Genomic DNA, 25,517 nt, shown 5'->3' with positions numbered 1-25,517 from the left:
TTGGGGCCTCCCTTCCAGTGGTCTGACTCAGCAGGCCTCCGTGGAGTATGGAATCCATTTTGGCAAGGGTCTGAGCTGGTCCTGGGCCCCACTTAGGGAACCACTGTGATCCTTTTAACAGGAAAATCAGATGTGTTCACTCCCTGCTAGAGACTTCCAATGGCCCTATAGCAACCAAGAGAAATCCTGTGTTTCTCACCACACCTTAGGAGGCCCTACATGACAGGGCCCTGCTAGCCTTTCTCGCCTCCTCTTTTTTTTTTTGAGACAGAGTCTTGCTCTGTCACCCAGGCTGGAGTGCAGTGGTGTGATCTAGGCTCACTGCAACCTCCACCTCCCAGATTCAAGTAATTTCCTAGTAGGGACACGGTTTCACCATATTGTCCAGGCTGGTCGAACTCCTGACCTCAGGAGATCTGCCCACCTCGGCCTCCCAAAATGTTGGGATTACAGGCATGAGATACTGTGCCTGGCCTCTGACCTCCTTCTGACCATCCTTTCCCTCCCTCCCTCTGCTCCAACCATCCTGGCCTTCTTGCTAGTCTAGAACTTACCAAGCTTCTTCTTCCTGCTCAGGACCTGTGTTCTTGCTGTTGGCTGCCTGGAGCAGCCTTGCTCTCACCCTTTCCACAGCTCACTTCCTTCCTTCACTCAGTTGTCGGCTCAAAGGTCACCTCCCCAGAGAGACCCCACCTCTGCCCTTGCCACCCTCACCCTGCCTGGTTTTTCTGATGCCCATCTGGCATGATAGGACATGTTTGTCTGGTTTCTCCACTAGAAGACAAGCTCCATGAGAGCAGATACTCTGTCTCATGCATGGTTCATTCCTAGCGCTCAGCGCAGAGTGCTCTCTCAACAATATTTGTTGGAAAAAACAAATCGTTCATGGGCTAACCTTTGGGGGGCCTCCTTCTAGGGCTTCTGCCTTACCCAGAGCACAGGCATTTTCCTGCCTCTCTGGGACCTAACACTGGACCGTTCCTAGCTTTCTCTGCCACAAGTGCTTGGCCTCACATGTCCACTCTAGGCTTGGGTTAATAACTGACAGAATCGACCATCACCACAACCCCTTGTCCTGCCTCTGATTTTCCATGGACCTTGGGCAGCCCTGGGCCTTTCTGAACTTGAGCTTCCTCATCTGCGTAAGAAACAATCAGCTCAGCCTCAGCCTCAGCCTCCAGGAAAGCCTCTGTTCCCTGTGATTTACTTACTGACAGAAAACCAACTATCTCCATTTACCCATTTGCCTGGTAATCTGCTGTGGTGAATATCTTGGTTTTGCTGAAGTTTGTACTTTCATTGTCTTGTCTTTAACCTTCATTCATTCACTCATTCATTCATTGAACAAACATAGACAAAACGTCTGCTGCATGTCAGGACTTGAATTGTACGCTGGGGACACAATATGAAAGAGACACAGTGGTTCCCTTGGGGAGGCTCGGGTCCTGTGGGACAGACAGGCAGAGATCTGCACAGGGTGGTGTGTGCTGCATGGCCAGGCTGGTGACAAGCTGTCTCAGGTCCAGTGTTCTGTCCATGTTCGCATTCTTTAGGTGGGGTTCCATTGTGCCCTGCTGGTGAGGGTGTAGTTGGAACCTAGCAGCAGCAGAGGCTTCCTCTGAGGGCCCACAACCATGGAGCTTTTGAGCAGAAAGGATGCCCTGGTCTAACCTGGGCCTTGGACAGACAGGAACACTGAGGCCCCGAAAGACGCTCATTCATGTACTCGCTGACTCACTCACTGAATGAATATTCAGCAGTCAGGGCAACAGGGACTGGCAGCCTGGGCCCTGCCTGGAAGGAGCGTGCCAGTGATTGCAGGGAAATGCGGGGAGCTGATTACAGCTCAGTGAGGAAAAGACGATGGCAGTTAGAGGCGAACCGCAAAGGGTGAATGAGGAGCCTATAGGAGGCATGGAAGGTAGAAGTTCCTGGAAGGCTTCCTGGAGGAGGTGGCACCTGAACTGAAACTGGAAGATGGAGCAAGAGAGAGGCAGGAAAGGGATTTGGGGGTTTCAGCAGAGGCAAAAACATGCTTGAGGCCATGGAGGCAGGGTGAGTCGGCACCACTCCAGATTGTTGCCTATATGCACAGCTCCTGTTGCACAGTGGGCACGTGAGTGTGTGTGTGTGTGTGTATGTGTAGGTGTGTGTAGCATGATGATCTAACTTGTGGCAAGTTCAACAAGTCAGCTGGGGAACTGGGGATCTAGCCCCACCCACAGCCCCCAACTCACCTGAAAGTGAATGCTTTCCGTGAGCTTTTGGAGGAGCTGGGGGAGATTCGGCAGGTTTAACGGCCCTTGAAAAACTGCGTTCCTCAGGGAGGGTTGTGATGGGCTGGATTTCTGGGAATAACTCAGACTGAATAAGGCTGCCCTTGGCTCAGTGTCCACCCTTGGCAAAAACCAGCAGAGGAAAACAATCTGCCCTCCATTAGGGTTATGTGGAAATCCGTGTGTGGAGAAGAACATGGGCGGTGTCCTGGAATTGGGGCGGGTGCCCTGGAATTGGGGCGGGTGTCCTGGAATTGGGGCGGGTGTCCTGGGTGCAGGTTCCACCACTTTTGTTGTGCCTGACACTCCCAGGCCTCAGTTTCTTCCCTCGCCCTCCTTACTGCTCAAGGTTGACAGGAAAGTTAAGCCTAGTGATATACATAGAGGTTCTAGCAAAAGGCTGAGCAAATTGGAGCGATGCTCCGCCCTCTCCTGGTCACATTCTTTTGCCCAACACACATTATGGACACTTAACTGTTGTGTCAGACACTGTGCTCATCACAAGAAAACAGAGACGCCCAAGTCAGAGTTCTTGCCCCCAAGGAGCTTGAGTTACGGTATTTTTAAATGTCATAATTGCTTTTTCATTCGGGCTCTAATACCTTTTAAGTTGTAATGGCTAGTTACAATGTAATGGTTGCTTCTTTGGGAAAGTCGATAGAACTTTCCCCTTTCATGCAATGTGAACAGAAAAGTTAATATGTACTCAACAGAAGGAGTGTTTGCAAAGCCTTAGCGAATCAAACGCTTCGTCTTTCCTGAGCTGGCTTGGAGGCAGGGATGGCACAAGAGGACCTGCAGACTGAGTGCAGATAAGATTCCCAGGAGATAATGGGTCTGAGCCAGAATTAATTTTCTTCCAGCTTTGCTTGTTATTCCTATATTTTTGCTCTGCTTATCCACTGTCTTGACATCAATAGCCACACGGTCACCTCTTGTTGACTTCCTAAAACCTTCAATTCTTGATGTTCACATCAGGGATGGCACCACAGGGATCTATTATGAGCTTCATTGTATTCATTCATTCACTAATTCATTCATTCATCATGGAATGCTTACTGCATCTGAGGATGATGCATTAAGTACTGGGGAATAAGGCAAATCCTGCCCTCAAGGATTTTTTTTAATGGCTTTATTGAGATATAATTTATATATTATATATTTCACCCACTCAAAGTGTGCCATTCAATATTTTTAGTATATTGACAGAATTATATAACCATAACCACAATCGAATTTATTTATTTATTTATATTTCAATATGTTTTAGTGGAACAGGTGGTATTTGGCTACATGAATAAGTTCTTTAGTGGTGATTTCTGAGATTTGGGTGCACCCATCATCCAAGCAGCGTACACTGTGCCCTATTCGTAGTCTTTTACTCCTCCCACCCCCCCACCCTTTCCTCAGAGTCCCCAGAGTCCCCAGAGTCCACTGTATCATTCTTGTGTCTTTGCGTCCTCACAGCTTAGCTCCCACTTATAAGTGAGAGCATACAATGTTTGGGTTTCCATTCCTCAGTTACTGCACTTAGAGCAATGGCCTCCAGTTCCCTCCCGGTTGCTGTGAATGCCATTATTTTGTTCCTTTCATGATTGAGTAGTATTCCATGGTATATACAGGCCACAGTTTCTTTATCCATTCCTTGACTGATGGGCATTTTGGCTGGTTCCATATTTTTGCAATTGCTAATTGTCCTGATATAAACGTGTGTGCAGGTATCTTCTTCTGGGTAGATACCCAAGAGTGGGATTTCTGGAGGATTTTTTTTTTGTTATGGAAAAATGCAAACCTATACAAAAATAGAGAGAATGGTATAATGCGCCCCTATATGCCCATCAGCAGCTTCAGTTATTTTCAGTGTAAGACCAATATCATTTTTTGATACCTTCCAATCTCTTTCTCCCTGTGGAATATTTCAAAGCAAATCCTATAAAATATTTCATTTTATGTACAAAAATTGCGAAAAAAATCTTAATTGTAATAGCATGTCACACTTTTAAAAACAATAATTTCTTAATGTTATCAAGCCATTGTTTCCCTGATTCCTAATCATTTTTTCTTTGAATGTCAAGTGTCTTCTGTACTTTCTTTTATTAACATCACAGTCTTTGCATCGAGATACATAGCAATGATAGCAGATTTCTTTTTAAACTTAGTATTAAATAGTAAATATCTTTCCCCATTTAAATTTTACATTACTCTGACAAGAAAAAACAAATTAAAACTCAAGTTACTTCAAGCCTGGACACACTTCCATGATTAGCCGGGCTGCGTAAGAGTTGGAGGCTTCATTCTTTCTGCTATGTAAGCAGATTCAGGCTCTAGAAAGATGGGACCAGGTTATACAATTGTTTTGAAAAGTGTGCTACAAAAATGGATGGCCTGTTATAAGCCAGGATACAAAGTAAGGATGGGGTTAAGGGAGGTACATTTTCTTCAAGAAAAATAGCAAATTTCTCAGTGGGACTGAAAGAACTGTAACACAAACAGAGCTGAAACACGGCCCACTGCTCACCACATTGTGTGCAACAAGAAGGAGAGAAGAACTGATCTGTTTTGGGGAGCCCAGACCTAGGGGCTCCCCAAGCCAGGGCTGTGACACCCTCTTTGGGGCTCTTTGGTTCCTCGTGTCTCCAAGCTTTTGGGTGCCACCAGGTTCCCCTTGTTCAGATGTGGGTGCCCATAACGGAAGCCACCTGTGGTACATGTGGTCCAGCCACAGCATTGCATGGAGCCAGCACCTGTGCCAGTGCTTAGAGCTGCCCACCCCGCCACAGCAGCCAGCATGCCTGGCTGTGTGCAATGGCCAGACCCTGCGCTCACTCACTCACACACCCATTGCTGCTGTGTGCCTGGCTCGCCAAGGGTGTGGTGGGCTTGCAGGGGAAGTGTCAGTACCCACACCTCCTCCTCTTCTTCCCTGGGCACTGGGCATGTTTGCTCTTCTTCAGCTTTGGTTGGGTTGGCGATTACCCATTTGCCCTTCTCTTGTAGCAGGGGTCACAGTTCAGAGTTCAACCAGTTCCATCGTGTCAATTTCCTTGTTACTGGCAGGAGCCCCATTCCTGTGCCACCACAGACCCTTTGTGAGAAGACATCTGGCTGGTACCTCAATACCCTGCAACTTCATCTTGGGGAAAGGTTGGGGTTTCTCAGCCCCAAGGGGCAGAGATCTCCCTGTGATGGTGGAAAAACTGGGTCGGTGGGCATGAACCGGATCATGGTGCCCCACGCTACATCCCATGGCACTGCAAGTGGCCTGCAGCAGAGAGACCCTGATCCTCAGTGCCCTCCCCATGCCAGAAGAGGTGTGTGACCGTGACCCTAATTGTTTTTTTTTATAGTTGGTTTATTTCAATTAGGATCCAAATAAGTTCTATACATGACATTTAATCTCTCTCTGTCTCTCTAATTGAGGTAAAATTCACATTACCTAAAATTAACCATTGTAAAGTGTTCAATTTGGTGACATTTAGTACATTCACATGTTGTGTAACCATTACCTCCATTTGGTTTCAAACTATTATAATCACCCCTAAAGGAGATTCCTTACCCATTGAGTAGTCATCCCCATTCTTTCTCTCCTTTAACCCCTGCCAACCGCTAATCTGCTTTCTGCGTCTGTGAATTTACCTGTTCTGGATGTTTTACATAAATGGAATCATACAATACGTGGTCTTTGTGCCTGGCTTCTTTCACTTAGCATAATGTTTTCAAGGTTCATCCACATTGTAGCATTTGCCAGTGCTTCACTCCTCTCAAACAAAGCTGGGTTTATTAAACTCTCTGAGCAAGGGAGAACACCATCCTGGCAGTGCAGCAAAATCTTGAAAGAGGGTAGTTAAGGGAAATACAGCGTCTCATGGGCTGGAGTTACTCTATGGTGGTTTCTGAGTGATACTTCTAAAGCGTGGCCAGGATTTGTAAACTAAGTGAGTAGTCAGTGTTCTTATCTATAAAACTCATTTTGAGTCTGTGTGGAGTCACTCTTAGAAGCATTTTCTGTGGCTTTGCCTTCGAGCACATAGGTCTGAACATGCTGCTGTCAATACATTCTGGACGTAGGCAGTACATGTAACAAGTCATGGTTGGGTATAGTTTACCTGTTTTGCACATACTGGTTCAGTTTGCTTTACAAGTTGTGATTTTTGTTTCATTTTTTTATTGTGGTCAATAATTTTGCCCAGAGACGATGCTCTGGGTATCTGGGGAGAGGATGGGCATCAGGAAAGGGCTGTTGAAATGCACAATGGTCAGTGGGGTTTCCTTTGTAGAGAATTGAAGCTTAATTCCTCTGTGCCCTTCTTGGCCACATCAATCACAGCCCTTAGCAGCACCTGTGGGCCCAAGAGAGTGTCATGCGTGTTTCTGGTGTGGCAGAGGCTGTAGGCAGTGGAGCAGGGTTGTGGAACCCAGCCAGGTCTTTGACATGTGTTGTTATTATTATTCTTTGTAATCCACCTGATGGTCCTCTAGAGTAGATGTTCTCCCATCATTCAAGAGCAGAGGCAGTAACAGTGATGCCAGGTAATTTGGCCAAAGTCATGTGACCAAGATCTGAACTGGACTTTGAAGGTTTGCTGACTCAAAAGTCACCATGGGGAGCTGTGTGGTGAGAGGAAGGGCTCAGAGAAGAAAGGAGGAGTAGACAGGAGAATCAGCTGCATGGAATTTGTGGACATTGTTTCCCAATTTCCCAGCTGGTAGATCTATGTAAAATGGATGTTGAGCAAGTGGAAGGAACCCTTTTAGCAATATAGGAATCATCCCGTCTCTTCAACCTCAATGCACCATCGCCTATTCAACTTCAAAGTACCATCTTGTTTCCAGACACCTCTATCACCCATCAGCTCCTCCTATTATGGCTCCTTGATGTCCCCGGCCTGGAATATGAAAATCCCATCATTTGAATGACTCTCTGGTCAATATTTTCAGATGTATTCATTTTTCCTTATGTCAGCCACTCATGGTCCCTCTGTCCTGTAGCCGGGGGAAATTTTGGCTCCAGTAGCCACTTGCAGTCTGTCCCCTTTTTGTCTATGTCTGAACTGCCGAGTATACCTGGAACCACACACCTGTACAGGTTAGTGACACAGTGGTCTCCAGACCCCACGGGACCCTTATTAGTGCTTGCTAGAACATCGAGGTTTCCTGATGTGTCCTCGTTTCCCCTCCTCCAGACTTCTGGGCTTTTTGCTTCCCCATGATGGACTCAGCAGATAACATCTCTTTCTATGGCACAGGGAAAATTAGAAGTCATTTGGCAGGAGTGTCCTCACATTTTTGACAAGAAGAAATCCTGAATTCCATCCCTCCTGCCCAAATTTCCCTACTGAACTTCAGATCCATAGAGCCCATTCTCTATTGGACTTCTCTTCTTAGATGACATCCAGGCATCTCCAACTCCACATGTCCACATCAGGATTTATCTTCTTCCTGCACAAAACGTTATTCATAATCCTTAGCTTATAGAACGGCATGTGGATTTCAGTTCCCCAAGTTTCCAACCCAGCAACTTGGGTGCCGTCTTTGCTTCCTTTCTGTCCCCCACACAATCAACCATGAAGTCTCCTCAATTCTGTCCAATAAATATCTCTCCAATTGGTCTCCTTTCCTCTCTGTCCTCTCCCAATTCCTAGCAAAGCTGAAACTCTTGGTCATTGCGTTATCTTCTTTTCACCAAGTCAACACTGAATACCCTATCCATTCTTCCCTGCTCAGCCAGGGTGATCTTAGTGAAATCTAATCAAAACGCCTCCCTTTGTATAATATTCACTGTGGCTCACCACTCTTTGAATAAACTCTGAGATCCTTAACATGGTTTCCAAGGCATGTTCTTGTTCATGTTTTTCTCTTTAGCTCCACAGATGACCATGGTTCCCTCAAACATCGGTCATCCAGACCATAAGATCTTCTTCTAGCTCCATGGCCACACCACACTCCCTCTCCTTTTCTGCTGGTATGTCTCCCTGGTGTCTCCTCTTCAGTGTACAAGATTTTGCATTTGAGGACGGTTCTTCTAGGAGACCAAACTTGACTCTTCTAGTCTGGAGTTGATTCCTGCCCTCTCCGGACATCCTGTACCCCACTCCTCAGGGCTGCTGTCATGCCCATGTTCAGTTTTCTGTCTTGTTCGATAAATTGAACACTCTATGAGGGCAAATTTCAGATCCACTTTCTTTACCTTGGAATCCCCAGGGCCAGCTCAGGGCCTGCACTTGGAGGGTTGGCAATTTGCATGGGTTGAATGAGAGAGTAAGTAGGTGTCTTTTATTGGTGTCAGTGCCTCTCAGGCTTGGACTTAACTTCTGGTTAGTGAGGGAGGTAATAAGCCAGGACAGGGGCTGGTTTGTCCCTGCAGCTAGTGTCAGGAAGCCATTTAAGGGCAATAGTTAGTGATCAGCAGGTGGATGTGCCCTCAGCTCCCAGGGGAGGAAGAAGAATGAAACTAAGCCCCACACTCACAGATCTGGGGTCCAGACGCTCCCTTAAGGGAGGAACTCAGTTTTCAGCCAGCAATTTCCAGACCTAAGTCACAGAAGGGAATGAACCCTGGGCTGTGGTAAGGCTCCTTAGACACCTGGACTGAGGCCGGGAGGGACTGGGGACAGGAGTTGGGCAGGTCAGAGCCTTGTCCAATGCTATGTCGTCTGGCTCCAGTCAAGGCACGAGAAGCCATGCCAGCCTGGATGAGGAGTTAGTTCACATGGGAAAGATCATCTCAGGAGTTTTTAAATTGCTGTCAAAAGAACGTTCAGACTCCGGAGCAAGCATTTCAGTGACTTGCTGACTTCTTACACATGGATGCACGCAGACATACACACTCTATCATGGTTTTCACCTTACAGGTGAGAAAACTGAGAGTCAATGCGAAAACATCCTCTTCAGGGGAAAAAGTAGCTTTCATAGTTCATTTGGCACTTCTCACAGGTCATTCTTGGACCTCCTAGGCACCCCATCTCCCCATCCTCAGTCTTCCCCAGTGATCAACTCCCTCTGCCCTCATCTGTACCACCCAGTGCTGATCTCAAGTCCAGGACGTCAACCCTTCTCTAGTCTGTACCTCCAGCCCCCTTGACTCCTGTCCTTCTGATCAGCACTTGGCCTTCTTGAAGCCCACAAGGGGACTGGTAAGAATGGAGAAATATTCCACCAGATGGGGGATTCCACAACTGTCTGTAAAGTCTGGAACCACCAAGAATTCCTGGAGCTGGACCTCCAAGGCGCTCATCAGTGAGCCTGGCTGACCTGCCGTGACACCCTGGTCCACTCTCTGTCCCATTTTGTTCCTTTTTCTGCCCCTACCTCTGGCAAATATCACTAAGCAGGTGACTTTGCCTCCTATACTAGAAATCATCAGAGTCATTGGAGGAGAGGAGGTCACCTGATCCTCCCAATAAACACACACCCTCACCAGCCCCCTCGCCAGGCCCTCCCTGCGTTCCCGTGACAGTGGAAGCCTTGACCCTTGATCCTTGCCCTCCACCTGTGCCCTCTCCAGGAATGCTTCATGCAGCCTGGCCGACTGCTCATTCTGCAACTCAGAGTTGAAGGCAATGTCAAACCACCTGTGAACCGTAACCTTAGGATGGTGCCAAACCACCTGTGAATTGTAACCTGAGGAGTTGTGCCACTCTGCAACCCTGGTTGCTTGTCACCCTGCCTCCTGAATCCTTTCTATGGTTATGCAAGCTTGCTCAAGGCTCTCACATCTGTCAAGCACTGCAGCTAACTTCAGCCTAGCACTCACTACCCACCACCCTCTCTCTCTCCTTCCCTAAAGGCCAGTCTAAACAGGCATTTGCACGCTGTCTTGCCTTCCCTCTCTCCCTCTCCTGCTCACTCTCCAGCCCACTGCGGTCCTCTCTTAATTCTGCTAACATTGCATTTGTGATCCTGAGTGGTTTTAGATCACTAAATCCCACGGACCCTTTCATTCCATTCATTCATCATTTGTCTCTAGGTTTTCTCCCCTCTCCCCTGGATAAGTCTCTCCTCTTGGTCCTGTGGCAACAGCTTTCTCCCTGTCCTCTTGTCTCCTGCCCCACGCTGGTGACTCTCCTTGGTGGGTTGTCCTTTCTTAGCCAGTCCTTGAGGTTCCCCTTTTCTTTTCACTCCATGGCACTCATTTGAGGGGACACCCTCAATACTCACTTGCCCATCCCAGGGGAGGATCCTGAATGCTTCCCTCCAGCCCAGATTTCTCTCCTGACTTCAGCCTTGCTGCTTCCTGAACGAGCTCCTGGGGTGTCTCCCAGGAACCTCAGACATGGGAGGTCCAAATCTGAATGTATCGACTTCCCTTGCCAGCAAGCCCCTGCTGGGTTTCCTATTCAGAGAACTGGGGATCACCCAGGGGCCCAAACCCAAATACAGTGATTCTCCCTTCCACCCCACCTGCAATCAGAAATTCACACCCATTCTCCTCAAAGTCTTTCAACAGAATCATGCCTGCTCTCCCTCCCCAGCTCTGACCTATTTTGCCCCAGTTCCCACAGAGACCCCTCGATGTCCAACCCACATCCTTGTCCTGGGTTATGAATCATTTTTCTACTCAGCAGCCAGAGTACTTTTCTAGTGTGCAAAGCTGCTTCCATCACATCTGAGTTTAAACTCCCTTAAAGCTCCCTGTGGCCCTAAGGAAACTCTTGGGAATCCTTGCCAGTGGCCAGCCCCTCTGCAGCCCAGCGGCTCTGTCATGGTCCCTTCCTCTCTGTAGCCCCTCAGCCTCTCTGCTCTTTGCCCCAGAGCCACCCAATTTCTTTTGGTTTCTTGAATGCTACCATTGCTCTTTTTCCCATCTGAAGTGTTGTCCCCTCTGTTCACTTGACCACCTTCTCTTTCCCTGACCTCAGCACAGAAGTTGCCTCCTCCAAGAAGCCTTCTCTTGACTTCCCAAACTGAATTTGGTGCTCTCCCTCAGCTTCCACAGACTTGTTTCACCATCTATTTGCCATCAGGTTGTACATTCCATGAAGGCAATCCCTACGGAAATCACTTTGTGGTTAAGAGGGCGCCTCTGGTGTCAGGAATGATAGACTAACATTCTACAGGCGATAATTACTAGCTACATGGCCTTGGGAAAATTACTAAGACTCTCTGTGCCTCAGTTTCCTCATCCATAGAATGGGACTGCTGAGAGCATTTATCTTATAGGGACATCAGGAGGATTCAATTGGTTATTTCAGGGAAAGACCTTAGCAGATTGTCTGGCATCAAAACCTCAAGTAATCAGCTGCTGTCGACATTATCATTATAGACTTTGTGATAGAGATTGCAAGGTGCCTGAGAGCCTCGGTTAAATGCCTGACTCCATGATTGCTTTTATTGCAGTTGTGCGCTGATGGTTCCTTTGTCCTCAGCTCTGCACTCTGGTTGTTGAGGGAGATCATTCACACAGCCAGGGCTAGGAACTGGTGAAGCAGTTGAGGGGCTCAGTCTGGAAACCCAGAAAGTAGCTACTTCCCCCAAATTAGGGGTGCTAAAGGGCAGAAGAGGGACGTCCCATGATAAAACCCTACCCAGCTGTAGGAGCGAGGGGTCCGGGGGCTGTGCTAGATGTGGTCAGGGCTAGGAGCTCTTGAAAGAGCCAGGTGGAGCCTCGGCCCTGCGGGTGGAAAGAGGGAAACTGAAAGTGGGCACCCAGAAGCCCAGGAGGCAGGAATTAGCCTTAGAGCAGCAGGTTCCCCTGCCAGCCCTGGGCCTGAGGTCTGGGTGAGCTCAGTCACAAGCTTAGATGGTTCTGGGCAGGCTGCTGCAGCTGAAGGCAGAAGCAGCCCAGATTCTGGGGTGGAGCTGAGCCTGCATGGGAGGTCAGGGGGCTTGGCTTTGGGGCACAAGTAGCCTCAGAAGTACAGAGTCTGGCAGTCAGCATGGAAAGGCACAAGCAACGTGTCCAAGGAAACTGTTTATTGCTCTCGGAAGACCCAGGACCCTCCAGAGTGAAGAGTCCACGGGCCCCTGTGCATGTGGGAGCTACATAGGCAGTTGCTGTCACCTTCCAAGGATGAGCAGACAGGGCCAGACATGCCCTGGCCACTCGGTGCACAGGGGTCAGGCTGTGCCCAGAGACCCGAGTATCCAGCTTCCATTCCAGGCTCCCTACTGAAAGCCCCACTGCTTGATGGCAAGCTCTAGGCTTGCTTGGGATTGATGACTTTGCTTATGAAGAAGATGTTCTGGGTGTCCATAGGGACGATGATCATCAGGAAGGGCCTGTTGAAACGCACAGTGATCTTTGGGTCCACGAATCCAGAAAGGAGGATGATTTTGGCTCCTGTGGCAGCAGATGCTTCTGTGCCCTCCTCAGACACATCAAGCACAGCCTTGTGGACCACCTGTGGGGAGAGCAGAACATTACTCACGGGAGACGCAGATGGGCAGGAAGTCAGCAACCTGACTGTGTGCCGCTAAGGGGACTAACGTGCATTGAGCACCGAGCACTGGCCTGTCTTTGCGCTGTTGAATGTTTGCTCCTCTCAACTCCCCTGCCAACTAGTTTTGCAGAGTACCGATGCCTAGATATGCACATGGAGACCCAGATGCTGTGTGTGATTTGCCCAGAGCCATCGAGGTAAAGGATGGAGCAACTCATATGCATCCCTTTCTGTCCGAGTTGAGAGTCTGTTGCCCCCAAAACAGCCACTACTGTTGGGAGGAAGAGCAAGAGCAATGTAAAGTATTTTTCTTCCAAGCAACATCCTGGCAGCTCTTGACCACAAGAAGCTGCTGCAGAAACCTCCTCGGCCAGGCCAGCATGGCTTTCAGCATCTCTCCTGCTCTAGCTTAAACATCTTTGGGGTTTTCAAGTACTTTTCATGGCCTTGAATTCCTGAACCATATGGGTCCGCTCCTCTACACACGCCGTTCTGGTACTTTGCTGTTTGGAAGGTGGAGTGCAGCTCTCAACCCAGGGCTGTGTGAGCACAGAGGGCAGACAAGAGCGAAGGGCTGCACGGCCACCCTGCCTTGGCACCTCTGCTTTGAGTAACACAACTGAGTGTCCCAAGTAATCTTCTCTCATACTCTGAGCTTATTTTCATCACAATTGCTAGATAGTCATTGTTATTACCTATTGGCATTACCTGCCCAGGCAATCCCAAGAGGCGTCTGGCCCTCTGGACAGTGGTTGGGGCAGGGGCAGCAGCCTCAGGTTAGTGTTGAAGCAACTCCTTCGCCCTTGGTGGTTTACTGTGGCTTCCACAGTAAGTACCCAGGCACTGGATACTGGCCAAGAACTATCACTACCATTTTACACATGAAAAGCTGGGGGTGGAGGACTTCAATTGTTTGCCTCCATGGGTAGTAAATGGTGTGGTGTGGAATGGTGTCCATGGCTTTCTGATTCCAAGCCTGGGTGACATTATGTTGTAGAGGACCAGCCCCTAACACAGCAACAGGAGCTGGGCTATAACTTAGCTCTTCTTGGCTTGGGGGTGTCCCAAGCAGGGTGAGTGCATAATGAGAAATGCACTTGCATTAACCCAAGTTCAAGAGTACCCAAAAGTCCATTTGGCTTTCACCATTCAAGTTCGGATACAAAGGATGAATTGACCCAAGTCTGAAGACTCACCTGGGAGACTGCTAGGTTCCTGGCCCCTGTGATCCCTGACAAGTCAGCCTTGCTGGTGAAGACTTCCTCAATGCCCAGCTGGCGAAGTACGTCTTCCAGGTCATAGTCCCTCGAGATGGAAAACTTTGGCAGGTAGAGCTCGTCTATATGTCTAGAAAATGAGAAAAAAAAAGTATCTGAACCTCTGCTGATCAGTGCCTACCTGCCTCCCATCTCGCAGCATGGTCTTCCCTGGTTTCCTCTACAGTCACCCCCTTCTGACTGGAAATAGATAATCTGTTCCTCAATTTCTTAACCCCTGTCTTTACTCTTCTTGTTCATTAATTATTCATTCAGATCTGCAAGTGTGAAAGGCTCCAGGCAGCGCACCAAGTCTGGAGTTGTGGCCCTGCTCAAGCCTGGTCCTGCCCTTTCCCTGCAGTTTGCAATGCGGTCGAAGCACCTTCACACCAGCAGGGACTCCTGATTGTGTTGAGAGCCTGGACCAGGTCAGCTGCACTGGCTGCATGGCAGTTTGCTTCACGGGAGCACCAGGAAGGCTTCCTGTAGGAGGTGGCGTTGAGACTGAGTCCCAAAGGTGGGAAAGGAGCTAGCTAGGTGAAGAGGTGGGCAGGAGGCAGGTGGAAGAACCTGGAAGAAGGTGGGAGCAGGAGGAGTTGCTCCGCAGGGTGGTGGGTGACCTCAGTGTCTCAGGGAGAGGGATAGTGAGGGATGAGGTGGGGCAGGAGCCAGAGGCAGGTCAAAAAGGGCCTGGGGGTCTCTGAGGAGTCTGATTGTATTGGAAGAGCTTTGGGGACCCTGAAACAATCAGTTGGAGGTTCCCATCTTGCCTCGCCGGTGGGCACTGTCCCTCAAGCCAGGTGTGGACTGGCATAGAGCAGGCCACAAGCTGTTAGAGGCCCAAGTCACACCTCCCACCTGCGAGCTCCCCCTCCCTTAGCGTATAGCCCTCTGGAGACGCCTATCACTGTCTGCCTGGTCTTACAATTATACAGGAGGCTGTGTCTTCCATTGGACTCTGAGTCCCACGAAGGAGGAAGGTGTCCTATTTCTATTTTTATTCATTCATTCATGTGTTTGTCCCTTCATTCCATCCTTCATGCAGCAAATATCTAGTGAGCATTCTCTGTGGGCCAGGAGTGTGTGGACCACAGCATTTTGTAAATCTAAGCATTTTGTAAATCTAAAGTGTTTGGAGAACTCTTGCCATTCAAAACTATTTGCTGAGCCCCGCTCCCTGGTGGCTATTTGGTGCTAAAGGAAGAAGGAGTCTGGGAGTAAATGGATGGGTTGGGTAGGACTCCCATGTTCTGGGGTCTCCTGGGATCTAGAGTGAGGAGGGGCTAAGGGTCAGGCAATCCCGAGAGGTTTCCAGCTCTCTGGACAGTGGTTGGGGCAGGGGCTGCAGCCTCAGTTTGTGTTGAAGCAGCTTCCTCGCCCTTGGTGGTTTATTACGGCTTCCACATACAATATCTCACTGGATTCTCATAATCACCTAGTGAAAACAGGGGTGGTGGGGAAAGGGCACTTCTCTCTATTCAGGAGAGAGCTGAGTTCCAGAGAAGAGCAATGACCTGCTTCAGGTCACACCAACCACCACGGTCTGAACCCAAGGCTGGTGCTCCTCCCTCCCTACCCCGCACAATTGCCCACATGCACTCCCTGGGCCCACTGCAGGGTCTGGGCCCGGAACTACTGCTCCACCTCACTGTGTCCCCATGAAATCGGTCAGCTCAATTCCATGTGCCCCAGTCTGTTCTTCTACCCTCAGGTTTATCTGGAATGCAACCACTTCTACATGCATGGCTCCCTCCTGGGTCCCAGCCACAGTGAGTTCCCACCTCATGTCTGTGTCTGGCTCCTGCAGGGGTCAACGACTGCACACCTGCTCTATAGTTATTCTCCTCTCAGCAGCCAGGATTCATCTTTTAAAACAACACTCGGCTCGCCGCCCTCCTCCAAACCTCCTGATGGCTCTCCATTTCACAGACAGGAGGAAGGACAAGGTTTTCTAGGGGTCTACGTGGCCCTACATAAGCTGCTCCACCCCTTTTGGGATTCCTGACCTCTCTCAACTCTCTTCTCACTCGCTTTGCTCCAGCCACTCTGGCCTCGCTCTTCCTTGAACATATCAAGCTCACTTCCACCTCAGAGGCTTTGCACTGACTGTTCCCTCTGCCAGGAATGCTTTTCCCTGATATACCAACACAACTTCACCCCTCCCCTCTGTTATATGGATGCTCAGACATCACCTAATGGCCACTCTATTTAAAATCACAAGCTAACACAAGTTCCAGTTTTCCTGATCCTTTCATCCTCCTCTACTCAGTTTCTATCCCCCTACTCAATTTCTCGCCTTCTAACATATCACACAACTTATTTGCTATATTTATTTATTGCCTCTCTCCTCTCCTACTACAAAGTAAGTTCCAAGAGGGCAGGAAATGTTGTGTTTTATGTACTGATTTACTCTCAGGGTGCAAATTAGTGTCTGACGCATAGTAGGTGCTCAATTAATCATGCAGCAAATGCTGAGCAAATGAATAAATATAGTGGTTCACCAGTGCAGAGCTGATTCTCAGTGTCCATCTCACCACAGCCCTCAACTGATCACAATTCCTTCTGTTTCTCTCTCCCTTCAAGAGATTGAGACCAGGAGAGACCATGCATGAGTGTTTGGGACTGTGCAAAAGATTTCTCATGACTTAGAACATGCTGGAGTCAGAGGAAGCCATAGCCCCTTGTCCTGTCTGATGTCATCATCTTAAAGAAGAAAAAATAAAAAATCAAGCCCAAAGCCACCCAGGCAGCACAGGGCAAAGTAAGTGTAAATTCCACCTGTCCCTGTACGAGTTCTCCCACCACCATGCCCTTGTCCCTGGACATTGGTGAGACCTTGAGTTGGAGAGATGTGGGGTCTTGGGGGGCCAGGAAGAATCACCTGAACTCCAGTGAGTCTTTCCACCGCTTCAGGGTCTCTGGGAGCAGCATGGCTTCCACTTCCTCCATCTTGTCTTGATCAGGGAGGATGAAGAGTGCACTAGCATTGCCTATGTACTTCAGCTCCACTACGGTGCAGGACAGCTCCTCGTCCCGGAAGTAAGGTGTAGTCACGTGCTGCAAACTCATCATGGGCACCTTTACCCACCTTCTCTTGCTCCAGTAGAACCTTGAATCATGAGTATCCTGGGGGTCAAAGGGCATCTTCCATTTGGCTGAAGGTGGAGGAAGCAGTTGGAGAACGTATGAGTGCAAGGGTCACCCTGCCTTGACTCTGCTTCCCCAGCAGTGGAAGTGCCCAGAGTCCCTCACAGAAGTGACCCTGCTTTGGTTTAGAGAAGTAGCTTGGCAATAGTAAAAGTTATTGGGGGTGAGGGAGAGCCCAGCAGGCTTGGATTCAGAAAAGAGCCATGAAAGAAAGACCTAGTTTCTTGGGCTAAATGAGAAATCAATAGGAATCTGGGAATAAGGAGTGCAAGAGAGAGAGAGAAGGTTTAGGGAAAGTGAGGGAAAGAGGCATGACAACACTTGGGAGGCTGGTGCCTGAGGAGAAATGGGACAGTCTTGGTTTCTTAATAGGAAAAATGTTTCATTAGCAATTGTTACTCGCTGGCATTACAGGGATGTGAACATATAACAGTGGTTTGTGGCAGGGCTTTGGGCGGAAATAGGAGGAAAGAGACTGGGTTCTGTATGTGAGTTGGTGAGGGCAGACAGAAGAGACGCCGATCAGTGTGAATGAGGGGAGGAACAGGGAGAACCTTAGTGGAAGATAGAACTCAGAGCCAGGAGAGACCATGGGAATAAAAGCCTAGGGACATTTGAGACATCTTAGGGGGTGGGGGTTTTGGACATCACAAAAGCCATGAGCTGGCTATGGTCCTCAGCTCATATCTAGCTCATGTGCTCATGTCCACCTCTACAGACCGTGAACATCCAGCTAAGACTTGCCCTGGATTTGGTGTCTGTCTGGCCGAGGATTCAATTGTGGGTATTCTGACTCTGAGGCTGCCTAGGTTTTCAGTGTTGCAAAGGTAAAATTCCATGAAACTGCCTCTGGCACCTCTAGCTATCACAAACATGAAATTCAGTCTGACTTCTAGCCAGACTGATATAATTCCTCTCACTAAAGGCCTATTTACCACAGTAAAGAGAAAGAGAAAATCTTGAAAGAGGTAGAGGTAGGGGCAGAGGGAGGAAAACTCCACCTTATCTAAAAAGGAATAAGGATGAAAATGACAGCAGACTTCTCATCAGAAACTATGCAAGCAAGGGAAGAATGGAGTAATATATTTAAAATGTTGAAAATTCCATGAAACTCATTCTTCGGGAATTATGACATAGGCCTATGATTTGCATGAATTTAGTTGGATACAATTATTTTCCTCCTTTAGAACAGGGGTCGGGAAACTATAGCCTGTAAGCCAATACAGCCTCGGCTTATTTCTGCATGTACCTAAAGCTAAGAATGGTGCTTATATTTTTTAAAGGTTGTAAAAAAAAAGAAGAGGAAAGAGAAGATGAAGAAGAAGCAGAGGAGGAAGATGAAAAGAAGAATCTGCAAAAGGGACCTCATGTGAACCACACAGCCTAAAATACTTACTTACTAAAATACTTACTACTACTGCTACTAAAATACTTACTACTTTTCCTTTATAGAAAAAAATCGTCAATTCTTTCTCTAGGTTGTGGGCTCCACAATCTGTCACCTCCATTCTTGGTTTTGGGAGGTGCTTGGTAAAAGCTGATAAAGTCACAAATGGCTTTACATTAGGGGCTAAAATGAGGCAGAAAAAGGAATTTTCAAATGGGCCCAGGTCAATTTTGAATGTTTAATTATTTGCTTTTCTGGACTTCATGTCTCCTACTTAACAAATGGCAACACCACCATCCACCTTTCAGAGCTGCTGCAAGGATTAAATGAGGTATTGCATGTGTATGGCTGGTGAGAGTAGGTGCTCAATAAATGGGAGCTTCTTCCCTTTCTTTCTTTATTTTGGTTTTCCTTTCCGTAATTGCAATGAGAGCCAGCTTCTGGGTGGCCTTACATTCTCTTGTGCCCTCATCTTCCTTCTTGACACTTCCCCACCTTTGGACTTTTAGGACCAAAATAACAGTCCATCTTTCCTTCCCCCTCCCCAAAGACCATCTCAGCTTCTCTGGTCCCTGCAACCTCCCAACATGGAATGACTGGGGACAAATCTAATTGTAAAGACCCCTCAGAGCAAGGACCCATCTCAGGGTAGGAGATATTTCAGTTGAACAGGTGTCCCCATCACCAACTGCAGCAGCCATTCAGGTGCTTCTGTGGCCTCCATGTGAGGGCAGTACCATGGAGCACCTTCTCATATTACCCAGGGCACTGAGCTCCTCTGGAGCCTTTCAGCTGGCCAGATCTCCAGCATGGGTCTCTGCCAGGAAGATGGGCTCCCTGTGGGGACCCCGACTGCTGCCTTGTATGCCAGAATGGGGAGAGGGATAGGTTTGCTGGATGAAATCACCACCCAGGCTCTACAAGCCTTTAAATCTTCTCACATCTGGCCCCATCTCCCCCCATTTCTGTCTGCCAGTCACCAAGTTTTCTGATTCTGCCTCCTTAACATCTTCTGACATCCTCAACTATTCAACTGAGGGCCCAAATGTCTGGTTAGACTAGTGTCTTTAGTATCCGATCTCTGCTTGACTCGACTTATCTCTTCTGTAATGACCTTCCCTTCTTTTTCTATCTGGATTTAAGAGAAAAGAAGAAAACAGTTTTCTAGCGGAAACCTTCCTTTCTTGAATTCCCATCTTCTGCCCCTGGTTGGATGCCCCCTCTCCCTTACTTTCAGTTGAATACATAGTTCTAGCATCATTGGGTGAGTCAATCCTCGCATGCTCGCGGGTCCAGTGGGTGCAGCGGAAGAGGAAGAGCAGAAAGGGAGAGAACAAGCACTCCAGCGTTCTGAGCTGGGACGGTCTCAGCCTGAAGCTCATGCATGCTCAGCCCCCTCCACCTTCCACAGGGCGGCCCCAGCAGTGACCAAGCCCCATCACATACACTGTATGTAAACCAGGCTGAGGCAGGGAACAAAACTGGCACCTGGAGAGTGAGGAGAGGTCAACAGAGGAAGGGGAGGGGCCCTGCAGGTCTCCACTCCAGGAGGACCAGAGCACTGAACAAGGAGGGGAGTGGGAGCTTCCAGGGGAGGGTGGAGACATGGGGCCAGCTCCACTGCCCACCTGTTTACCACCTGTCTGTTTCCCATTGGCAGAGGCAGGTGGGGAGGGAAAGCTGGGCTGGCTACTGTGTCCTGGAGGGGAGAGTCCTAGCACAGGGCTAGGTGGTAGGAGGGGAGAACACGGGAAACTCAAAGAACAAATGTCATGTGAGGCATGAAGTAGTCTTAGAGGGAGATCTGGAGCCACGCATTCATTTACAGATGAAAACCCAGGCCCAGGAGAGGAAGCAGCTTGCCCAGGAATCAACCCACAGCCCCCAAGCAGGACTCTGCCTCCAAGCAGCTCATGTCTCCTAAGCACCTTTCCACCCTCTGGCTCAGTGATCACTCTTTGTGTCCCTATCTCTTTTTTTTTGTCCCCATCTGGACTGCGGGTTCCAGAAGGCAGAAGCTACCTGCTTGCGCTCTGCCCCTTCGGAGCTTGCAGGCTGAGGTTTGCATTGGTTGAGTTTCTATCAATGGGATTGGGCTCCGGACCAGTTAGAGTCTGGCAAAGGGTCATGTCTTGGATACTGCCCACCTTTCAGGCTCTTCCCCAGATGGGAACAATGCCATTTCTGCCCTCATTTGTTATGTGTCAATGACACATTTTTAAAAATAATTAAAGATGATAGCAGAGCAGAATCGTAGAACTTTGGAAGTGGCCAGGCTCCTTGATGATTATCTTCCCCTGTGAAGCTGGCCCTAGCCCCACCTGCCTGCCTCCAGACACCAAGTCCCCTGGCTGGACCATTGCCTCCCGCATGTGCAGGGTAGAAGCCCCAGGTGCATCCAGACAGAGGGGCTTCCTGGCCCAGTCTAGCAGCGCCCCTGCAAGGAGGGAGCTGTAGCTCCTGCGCGCCCTGGAGTGGTTTGAAAGGAGAGCTCCTTCTTTCTGTTTGCTGGACAAGTATAAATCAGAGTGAAAAGCACCACACTGACTCAGACCAAGGGCTGATGGTCCCCACTGAGTTATGTCTTGGAAGGACAAATCGTAATTTGGAAAAACCCCACAGGAGATGGCGATGTCTATGGGGCAGGGCAGGGCCTTGATGCCTATGCTGCCCCCACGCTGTGGGCACTCTCCTCTACAGTGGTTTGCTTAATAACACTGTTGTTGAGTCAGGACAGAAATAGCCCTGAGGCTCGAAACTAAACATCCACCTCTTCTGAACCCCAAGCCAGGCACTCACCTTTAAAGAAGATGTAATTCACCAGGACCATCGCTGTCTGCGAGTCAAGGTCCTCGATCAGATCTGTGATTTTCCCCCTGGTTCTGTTCTTCACGTAGTCGTTGATGAACTTCTTAGCCACAGCTGAGTCCTGAAAGTCAGTGGCAAAGGCTTCGGAGCCATACAGCCTCTTGGCATCCTCCATGAACCTGTCCAGCAGACTGAGCTGCTCTTCGACGAACATAGCATTTCCCATACTCAGCTGCAGCCCGTCGCTGGACTGGTTGAGGGTGCGCAGGAGGTGCTGGAAGCTCTGGTGAATTTCTGCCTCAGAAGTCTCCGTGAGGTTGAACTTGAGGCCTCTGAGAATCTCCATCAGGGTGGTATTATGGGCCCCCAGAGACAGGAAGGCCAAGGCGGTGGAGATGCTCAGCGGGGAGAAGATGACATTCTTATCAGGGGCCTTCAGGACCAACTGCTTGTACAGGCTGAAAGCGAAGTCCACGTTGGTGGAGGCTAATCCGAGGTCCACATGCGTCCCCCGGTCTTGATCCTCCTGGGTCGGATTCTCCTTGTCAAGTGGGCAGTTAGGGTAGCAGAGGACAGCAGGGCAGAACCCAGCCACCAAGAGCCCCAGAGCCAGGAGAGGTAACATTCTCTCCATTTTCAACTCTGCAAAGCAAAGATCCTTTAAGTCTCAGAGGGCCAGATGGAGCCCTGACCACCTCCCACTGACTCCCACCCGGCCTGCGTCCTGGTCCCTGTTCTGCTGCCTCTTGCTAGCTTTGGAACCTCCCTCAGGTGGGTGCTCTCTGGGGCCCCCGACATACATCACTGTGCTTCCTTTCATCCTTTGAGGTAACTGCCATAATTGTTGCCATTTTTTTCCAGTGGAAAAACTGGGCACAGAGCGGTGAGGGGGCTTGCCCAAGGCCATACAGCAAACAGGTAAAGGAGTCCAGTGGGCAGCCAGGTTTTCCTGGCTCCTCGGTCTGGAGGCTGATGGGGGGTCCGAGGTTCAGTCCAACCAGAATGCCTGCTCCTCTCCTCCTGCTTGGTGAGCAGACCTCATCCTAGGGGATTAGAAAGCAGGGGTCCCTTCCCCGAGTCCCCTAACTGCCACCAAAGTACAACCCAGGGATGAAGGAGGCCTGGACAGAGTCAGAGGCCACAGTGACTCTCCCAGCCTCTAGATGACACGTGGTGTGGCCTCCGCAGGCCTCCACGGTGTGATGCTGGGTTGCAGTGAGAATTGACTGAGAGAGGGAAATGAAAGTGCCCGGTGTAATGTCTGGAGCCTAGATGGCCCTGATAATGGTCGGCATCAAGACCAAAGAAAGGCTAACGTTCTTTTCTGCCCCTGCCAGGTTGCCACGTGGCATCTGTGTCCACCATAAGCCTGGAAGGGCCTCCTAGTGGGGAGAAGGCAGAGAGGGCTTTGGATTCTCCCAGACTTGGACTGGCATTTCATTTTGGCCAATTTTGATTGCTGCGTAGTGGCAAGCAGGTGACTGAACCTCTCTGAACCTGTTTCCATCTCTGCACAACATGTTAAGTGGCTCAGGTGAGATAAATGATGAAGGCACCTGGTTCGCACTAGATGTACCGGGAGTCACAACCTCCCATACTACCCCATGCCTGAAACTACAAGCCAGAGAAGAGCCATGAGCTACTACACAAGATACCCTGGAAGGGTTGAGTTCCAAGCTGGTGACTGCAGCAAACAAGATTATTCACCTTCAGCCTCTGCCCACTCAGTCCTAGAATTCAGAAGAGAAAAGCAGCGGCTTGGGTGCTGGGGAGAAGAGCAGGGAAGAGAGGGAAGTGGAAGGGAGGGGAGGGGAGAGAGGTAGAGAGAGGAGGAGAAAAAGAAGAGGGCAAGAGAGAGGGAAAGGAGGGGAAGGAGAGGAGGCCAGTGGAAATGCCTTTGGCCAAGCCCAGGGACAGAGGTAGCTTGTTTGCTTCAACTGTTTACTCTCAGGCTGATGCAACCATTTCTCTGGATTAATGTTAGACAATATTTTTCTCCAGAACTATTTCAGGGGTAAAGGTTTGTCTTTTCTGTTTGGGCAGGTTGGAGAGCTGGCTGTTTCCCAGCAGTTTGTCTTTTCTGTTGCTAGCCAGAGACACAGCCCATCTGTCGACTTGGCCAGGAGTCTTGCTGGGGAAGTGGAGCCCCCGAGGCAGCCCCATGGAGACCCTGAAATCAGAGTGAGGCCTGTGGCCTCTGCTCAGAGAGACCCAGTGCAATAATCACATCTGCCACATGTTCTGAGAGCTGCACCCTGCTCCAGGCAAGAGGACAGCACCTCCTCCCTGAGGGCCAGATGCACAGCGGACTCGAACCAGAATCTGTACGTATCAAGACAGAAATGACCATAGAGGCCCCAGGGCACCTCCGCCCTTTGCAGGTGTGAAAACCCAGACACAGAAGATGCCTCTAAAAAAGGCACGGGAATCAGCGGCAGCCCAGAGCAGTCCCCTGGCCCCTAACACCTGAGCACACCTCCTCCTGGCCTTGGCTCACCCCTCACACTCCGCACGCTCCAGGCTGCCCCCTAAAACTTTCCTGGAAAAACAGATTCCTCTGCTCCCAGGATGTCAAACACCATGGATTACCTGCCTCAGGGAGCTGGATGTAGCTGGTGGATACCAAAGCCGTCTGTCTGGAGTGATGGATTTTCATGAATGCTGAGGCTTATTTATTCCTGCAGAGAACTCCTCCCCCTGCTTGAGAAATGCCAGGACAACCAAGTGTTCTGTTCTCAGACTGGAAATGACCAGATGATAATTTCTGGTAACACTGGCTTGTTAGACCCACTCAAATAACCTGGTTATGGGAATAGCTCTAATCTCTTCCTTAAAAGGTCAAACAAACACACAAAAAGTCCTTTGTCATATTAGTTTTTTTCTACTTTTTAAATACTCATTAAAGAACATGGAAAAACTCAGAGAATATAAAGAAGGACTTTGGAAAATATCCCCCAGCACTTTGCTACCTGGAGAGGACCCCAACTAACATTTTGGTGTATTTCTTTTTTATTTCTTTTTATTTTTTATTTTTATTTTGAGATGGAGTCTTGCTGTGTCACCCAGGCTGGAGTACAGTGGTGTGATCTCAGCTCACTGTAACCTCTGCCTCCCGGGTTTAAGCAATTCTTCTGTCTCAGCCTCCTGAGTAGCTGGGACTACAGGCACACATCACCATGTCCTGCTAATTTTTGTATTTTTAGTAGAGACGGAGTTTCACCATGTTGGTCAGGCTGGTCTCGAACTCCTGACCTCGTGATCCGCCCTCCTCAGCCTCCCAAAGTGCTGGGATTACAGGCATGAGCCACTGCGCCCGGTCACATTTTGGTGTATTTCTAAGGCACTTTTCTTTGGTGTCTCTGTGTGTGTGTGTGTGTGTTAGTGGCTGCGTGTGTGTCTGTCTGTGTGATGTGAATGTCCATATACAAACCTAGATAAATTTTTAAAATACAGGACTCTATTTTTCTGTAGATCAATTGCATTTTGGGCACCCCTTCACCAACCGCAGAGAGTAGGGCACCTAGAGAGGGGTGAGGAGGGGAGCTTTCGGGGAGCACAGGTGTTGTGAGGAACCCCTTGTCCTCAGGCTCTCTCTGTGTCTCTCTGTGGGGGCGTCCTCAGCCTTGGCCTCTGCCCTGCTGAGCCTCTGCTATTGGTTCACCCCAACAAGTGGTTGTCCCTCCTCCCCAGCCTTCAGGTATCCTTGGGCCTCTCTCTTAGCTAGTCCGGGGTCTTTCTTTGGCTCATCAAAAAGAAAAAAAAAATCTTGGCCGGGAGTGGTGGCTCATGCTCCCAGCGGAGACTGAGGTGGGCAGACCACCTGAGGTCAGGCGTCCGTGACCAGCTTGGCCAACATGGTGAAACCCCGTCTTTATTAAAAATACAAAAAAAAAAAAATTAACCAGGCATCATGGCGCATGCGTGTAATCCCAGCTACTTGGGAGGCTGAGGCAAGAGAGTCTCTTGAACCCAGAAGGCAGAGGTTGCAGTGAGCTGAGATCACGCCACTACACTCCAGCCTGGGTGACACAGCGAGACTCTGTTTCAAAAAAAAAAAATCCTTCCTCTTGATTCCTCATGGTCACAGTCCCCATCCACGATGGCTGTGACAGGCCTCTCTAGAGGGCATGCTTTGGAGGCCACTGGACCAGTGGGGAGGTTCTAGCTCTGGCACCAGCCAACCTGGTTTGAATCTCTGATGTCTGACTCATCAACTGACTCACTTCAAACTAATCATGGGAAATCTCTACAGCTTAATTTCCTG

General features: G+C 49.3%; 1 protein-coding gene across 2 annotated transcripts; it reads right to left on the bottom strand.

Annotated features, from left to right (window-relative positions):
* Positions 1–12,168: 12,168 nt before the first annotated feature.
* SERPINA3 (serpin family A member 3) lies at positions 12,169–23,910 on the bottom strand. Of its 2 annotated transcripts, none has more exons than XM_025391540.1 (5): positions 23,843–23,910; positions 21,245–21,895; positions 16,793–17,066; positions 13,852–14,002; positions 12,169–12,616 (listed from the first exon to the last, which is right to left on the bottom strand). In XM_025391540.1, the coding sequence occupies exons 1-5, from the start codon at positions 23,907–23,909 to the stop codon at positions 12,413–12,415; spliced, it is 1,347 nt and encodes a 448-aa protein (XP_025247325.1). In that variant the 5' UTR covers position 23,910; the 3' UTR covers positions 12,169–12,412. The 2 variants fall into 2 exon arrangements, with proteins under 2 accessions (XP_025247325.1, XP_025247326.1); XM_025391541.1 differs by having other exon boundaries at positions 23,847–23,901.
* Between the last annotated feature and the right edge of the window lie 1,607 nt (positions 23,911–25,517).

The sequence above is a fragment of the Theropithecus gelada genome, chromosome 7b, assembly GCF_003255815.1.
Source record: "Theropithecus gelada isolate Dixy chromosome 7b, Tgel_1.0, whole genome shotgun sequence".
Taxonomy (NCBI): Eukaryota; Metazoa; Chordata; class Mammalia; order Primates; family Cercopithecidae; genus Theropithecus; species Theropithecus gelada.
The sequence above is the reverse complement of the archived record's forward strand: the minus strand, read 5'-3'. Positions and strand labels throughout refer to the sequence as shown.

Bases quoted from the DNA above. Each gene is read 5' to 3' on its own strand.
- SERPINA3 (XM_025391540.1), bottom strand. From the start codon at position 23,909: ATGAAAATCCATCACTCCAGACAGACGGCTTTGGTATCCACCAGCTAC. The intron at 17,067-21,244 runs GTGAGTGCCTGG...CTCCACCTTCAG, and splicing joins GAATTACATCTTCTTTAAAG to CCAAATGGAAGATGCCCTTT. The intron at 14,003-16,792 runs GTGATTCTTCCT...CTCATTTTCTAG, and splicing joins AAAGACTCACTGGAGTTCAG to ACATATAGACGAGCTCTACC.